The sequence below is a fragment of the Seriola lalandi genome, unplaced genomic scaffold, assembly GCF_002814215.2.
Source record: "Seriola lalandi dorsalis isolate HSWRI2012SDOR001 ecotype SW California unplaced genomic scaffold, Sedor1 jcf7180002054847, whole genome shotgun sequence".
Lineage (NCBI taxonomy): Eukaryota > Metazoa > Chordata > Actinopteri > Carangiformes > Carangidae > Seriola > Seriola lalandi.
Genome location: NW_019525400.1, coordinates 70,451 through 75,989, shown reverse-complemented (window position 1 = coordinate 75,989; position 5,539 = coordinate 70,451). Strand labels below are relative to the sequence as shown.

Below are 5,539 nucleotides of genomic sequence, written 5' to 3'. Positions count from 1 at the left end.
CCCTCCGTCGCCGCCCTCCCCTCATGGCTCGATGTGAGGCGTTTAACAAATGAGCCCAATATTTGCTGAGCTGTTCCTGTGACGGCGGCGTTGTCTCTCCAGGGTCACACGGGGAAGGGGATGGCTTGGGCGCCACGTTCTTGCTGACCTATTCACTACCTTTCTCTAATGGGTCATATTTTAGCTCCTGTGGCGGTGACAAATGGACGCGCTCTAAAAGCCCTGTCCAAGGTGCTGAAACCCGGTTGATCTATGACTGAGTCCCGCTGATAAATGCCTCCCATCAGTTTGCGCGTGACGCCGATTCATCACCTCGCCGAGGTTTGTGTTGGGAATCCATATTGGATTTTTAATGAAAGAGAATATAATGCAATTCAAAGTCAATGGGTTTGCCAATGTCCTCACACACACACCTATTAAGGTACATGCGCACACACACACACACACACACACACACTTAAACCAACTGTCTCATACGCTGGTTGTGCTGTTTGAGATTGCGTTGCACTAACCGTGTTCGAGCGTCTGCCCCTGTAATTGTGTTTGTCTGCAGCAGATCTCACACTCGTGCTGCGCTGAGGTTCGGAGCGGGACGCAACAAGATTTATGAGCCTCATCCACACAAATATCATACACAACAGTTTGTTTTGTTGTTGTTTTTTGACATGCTCCGTCCAGATTTAACAAGAAAAGATTGTAGTTATAAGACACCACACAGGTTTAATGAAAAATGTATTTGTTCATAAAACTGCATACATTATAGTCGGTTTTATTGTACACTAGACTAACAAGGTTTTTTTTTTTTTCTGCCGTTATAAACTATCTTCGCTTGGCACCATTTAATGTAACACAGCAAAGAAAATGCTTTTTTGCAGACATCAAAGCCGTCTCAACAAGGTATTTAAGACAGAGTAGTTCCTGTGCTGTGCTTTACTCTGGCTGCACTGCATGAATGACCAGTAGCCGTGTAGATTATAGTCAAGATATCTGACTGATTTAAGCTTGTTATAATGACACAAGTTTGAAATACAAAAGAAAGAAGTCTCTGCTTTCAGCCGGTAAATGTAAATTGTGTGTTGGTTGTTCAGGAATTCCAGTGCAAAACGTCCCGTTGAAAGTGGCGAAAAGAGGGCATGTAAATTACATTGTCCCGTGTCCGTGACCCTTCGACTTCACATAATCCCAAAGTGCTTTTACAGACAAGGACGTTTCTTACATGGAGTCGTCCGGTAAGTCTATTACAGTCGCCCTCACCTTGACCCCAGTCACACCAAATTCCAGGAAAGAAGAAGAAGAGGAGGAGGAGGAGGAGTGAGTGCTGGGAATCAGCAGCGTTTCAGCCGAATCCGCTATCAGTTTCCTGTAAAACACTTGGCTGTACAGAGATGTATAGATGACAGAGCAAGACACGGCAACCACAACAAAAAACACGGCACAGGAAGCCATCACCAGACCGTCCCAGTTCTCGGCTTCCTCCCTCAGGACGGCGGCCTCCTTTGTGGTAACGTTAACACAGTCCCTGCTGTATCCAGGCCATGGTGCGGCGACAGCGACCTCCACACAAACCTGGTAGTGAGTGTACGGGATCAGCTGTTTGATGTGGAACTCTCTGACATCAGCGGGAAGCCTGGCTCTGAATGGCATCAAGAGGCTGCTGCCCTCGGCTAAAATGGACCAATTGAGTTGTGAAACCAAACCACCTGTGCTCTCCCAGGAAACCATTACAGAATGAGCCTGGACAGATGTGATATACACGTGCAAAGGTTGGTTTGAAGGCTGTGCGAGGTATCCGTCCACCGCAACCGTCACAGACTTGAGATCCGCCCCGACAAGATTATGGGCGACGCAGGTGTACGAGCCGGCTTCCTGCTCCGAGGCGTCGTAGATGTCGAACGTTCCCTCGTGGTGCATGTAGAACTTATCGGACACACTTCCGGGTAAGACCCGGTCACCGGACGGCGTCACCCAGTAAATCTCGGGCTCCGGTTCTCCGAACGCCCGGCAGTGCAGCGACACCGAGCTCCCTTTGCCGACCTCCACCCGCTCTGGGAGGCTCGCAGGTGAGATCAGAGGAAGGCAGATCTCCGTCATTTCCCTGAAGTGCACCTGTCGGACGTGCCGGCCTTGGTACTCCGGAGGCTCCACGCAGAACAGGGAGTCCGGCTCCATGAACCGGACGGCCGTCCTGTTCATGTTGACCCAGCGGATGACGCAGTCGCAGCGGATGGGGTTGCTGTGCAGACTGACCTCTCGCAGGTTGGGCAGGGACTCCACGGTGCTGTGGTGGAGCGCGCTCAGAGCGTTGCTGTTCAGCATCAGGGTCTCCAGCCTGGGGAGCTTGTGGAAAGCCCTCGGGTGGATGTAGGACAACCTGGGGTTGTTGGTGGCCTCGATTTTTGTCAGCTCGGGCAGGTTGTTCAGGGCAAAGCTGTCGATGGATATGAGCTCCGGCATGCTGTTGATGCCCAGCTCCTTCAGATGCATCATATCCATGAAGTCGCCTCTCTGGATCCTCTCGATGGGGTTCTTATTCAAGTCCAGGAACTTCAGGTTCTGGACTCTCGTCAGCGCCGCTCGTGGGACTCGATTAAACAGGTTGTCAAAAAACGAGATGCTCTCCAAGCTCTCGAGACCAACCAGAGTATTGTCGGGGATTTCAGTCAAATTCATCCTGGCGAGCACGAGGCTCCTGAGGTTAGCCAGAGGTTTAAAGTTCATGTCCGACAGCTCCAGGATGGGGTTTTCTCCCAGCATCAGTATCTCCAGGTTGGGAAGCTGCTGGAACCATTGGCTGTTGACGCTTGTGAGTCGGTTGGAGTTGAGATGGAGCCTCAGCAGCCGGCCCAGGCCCTGGAAGGCCCCCGCACCGATGGAGAAAATCAGGTTGTGGTTAATGTAGAACTCCTGGAGGTTGGGCAGGGAAGCGATGCAGCCGTCTGAAAGCTCCTGAATCCAGTTCTCCTCCATGTGGAGCGACAGCAGCTGAGGGAGGGACCCCAGACAAACATCGCTCACAGAGGAAATGTTATTCTGAGACAAGTCGATTTCAGTGATGTTGGCCAAGTAATCCAAAGTTTTCTCCACATTAACGATGTTGTTCGTCTGTAGCAGCAGCACCTGCGTCTCTGAGGGGAGTCTCTCTGGCAGCGCCGAGAGCCCCAAATCATTACAGTCCACAGTGGCAGCCTCGGTGTATGTGGAGCTGGGCGAGAACCAGGGTCGGATCTCGCATCGACACAACGCGGGGCAGTGAGCGGCCCCCTCAGAGGCCAGGACCAAAGCAGCTAGAGACAGCTCAGCCAGCAAGCAAGCCACAACTGCCGCCTCCTTCATCTTGGCCCCGTATTCCCTTCAGCCAGTAATTGGCCCTTATGGAGTCAGCTGTTAGTGCCGTTAACTTCACAAATAAAAGCTTATTTGTTACTGCAGCAAGACAGACTGGATTTCTGCTGACGCCCGGTCCCCGAAGCTTTGGCCCCGTTGTCTTCCAGCTCTTGGCGAGGAGAGGCAACCTTTCAGCTCGGCCCGTGCCAGGTTGTCATGCACGCTGTGATATGCCAAGGTCGATGTATCCTTCAGGGAGCGGCGCTGCGCAGCAGAGGGGCGGCTGAGGGAAGCTGTGGCTCCGGCAGGGGACGAATCGCTCTGCCTTCCATCATTATTATCCTCCGTCGTTGTCACTGGTGTCAGTTTCCATCTGGGGAGACAGAAGAGAAAAAGAGCCCAATATAACACACTGCTGTCGAGATATGGACGTATATTGACATTTAGGAATATTGAGATTTATTAAGTCTTTTCAGCCTCATTTGATTTTATTGCTTTCTTTGCGCCGTGTGAATTGTAAGTTATGATTAACTTGACCTTAACTGTGTTATTGGACAGGTTTGAATCCAAAAAAATGTGCTTTTGAGTGTCTTTATAAGAAAGGCAAGAGGACCTTTTCAGTCAAAGCAGTAGAATAAGTGTCCTGGAGAAGACGGCGCTCAGAGCTGTGTTGATTCAAGAGGCAAAACATCACAAGTCCCAATTTCTTCCCCGGCGTTGTAATTAACAGAGCTTCACCGCCCCCTGAACCTCTCCTCTGTTGTGAACAATGCACCTGCGTACACTTATCAAATCACCCACACAAAACAACAAGCAGACAGTTACACACACACACACACACACACACGACCTGGAGGCGCAGATCCACCTGAAATATGTTGTCATGGAGCTCAGCCGAGGGTCCTGCGCCGCGACTCCTCGGCTGCCTCTCTGCGTTATTCATGAGGCGCTGAATCAACGCCGCTGGTACAGGTGACAGGTCTACGGCGGGCTTTGCCTATGTCTACTGCACATATTGATGTTTTGATTAATTTGTGACCTTGAGTGCAGAAGCCACAGCTGAGTGTACAACATTAAATGAAGCTGTCGGTTAAGGCTGGAGCAGCCGGCCGCTGATGAGGACGAGCTATGACACTTCATGCATATATTAGCTTGTTTATGGCGGCGTGTGTGAACGGGTTCTTCTCTCACTTTATTACCTCCTCTCTCTTTCTCAAAGCTGTGACAGTAACAGTGTAGTTTCCTATCAGTACTTTTACTAATTCACTTATAGCATACGTGTATATTTAAGGGATGAGGCAATTGTTATGCTGCGTTTTTAGTGATTTATTTACTTTATATTTATTTGTTTTGTCTTAAACCAACCACGTGTCAGTTTGTCTCTCAATACGCTGTTGCCACAAGCTCCACATTTTCTTCTTCTCCTGTTTTATTTTTAAGTGTTGATCCATAAGAAGATATATTTGTGGTTTTAAGAACCAAAAACCATCTCAGTGTAGTTTCACATCTCCTCTCTGGAGCTCTAGTAACAACAGGTCGTGAGCCAATCAGAGTTGTAGTGTTAAGGACCCGAATGCAGCCAATCCAAAGGGAGTTGATGGGGAAAAAAGGCGTTTTAACAACAGAAAATTGAAACATACAGAAACCGATCCAATAAATCAGGCCGGAGCAAAAACCAAAAACTCAAACAGAAACTTCCCTGAGGGAGAAACCAGGACCAAAACAGACGGAGTGACAAACACACAGGTGAAACACAAGGGGGCGGGGCAGAGAATCAGGAAGTAGAAACACGGTGGACACACTGGGGGACTGTAACGCAAAAATAAAACAGGAAATGAATCAAAAGTTCGGAAAGAAAAGCGATAGGTTCGTTCACAGTCAAATATTTTAGTCCAAATTCTTAATATTGGTCTGTTTTAATCTCTGCAGCTCCACATGCTTGTTGTATTTTCTCTCTCTCTCTCTCTCTCTCTTCAGTCGTCTGTCACCCCGGAGACCAGAGCAAACTAAAGTGCCGTTACAAAACCAAACTTCCTTCAGTCAGTGTTGGATAGTGTGTGTGTGTTTTTTTTTTCCTCCGTCACATTTGTGCGTTATCATCCTGAGATGGCACACTTCCATTTGCAATCATCCCTCGGTCGTCTTTGTTTTGCTCTTTATGCAGCTCATTAAAGCGCTCGCAGGCATCCGTCTCCACGGCCCGGGGGGGGGGGGC

At 49.4% G+C, this 5,539-nt stretch overlaps 2 protein-coding genes across 2 annotated transcripts in view; one reads left to right on the top strand and one right to left on the bottom strand.

Annotated features, from left to right (window-relative positions):
• immp2l (inner mitochondrial membrane peptidase subunit 2) overlaps positions 1-5,539 on the top strand; it is a 111,684-nt gene that overhangs the window by 66,589 nt on the left and 39,556 nt on the right. The window lies entirely within an intron of this gene.
• The window catches only part of LOC111670256 (leucine-rich repeat neuronal protein 3-like), a 16,032-nt gene continuing 11,208 nt past the window's right edge, over positions 716-5,539 (bottom strand). The window contains exon 2 of the mRNA XM_023426903.2: positions 716-3,697. Coding sequence (XP_023282671.1) covers positions 1,213-3,333 — 2,121 coding nt within the window. The 5' untranslated portion in view covers positions 3,334-3,697 and the 3' untranslated portion in view covers positions 716-1,212. The remainder of the gene's footprint in view (positions 3,698-5,539) is intronic.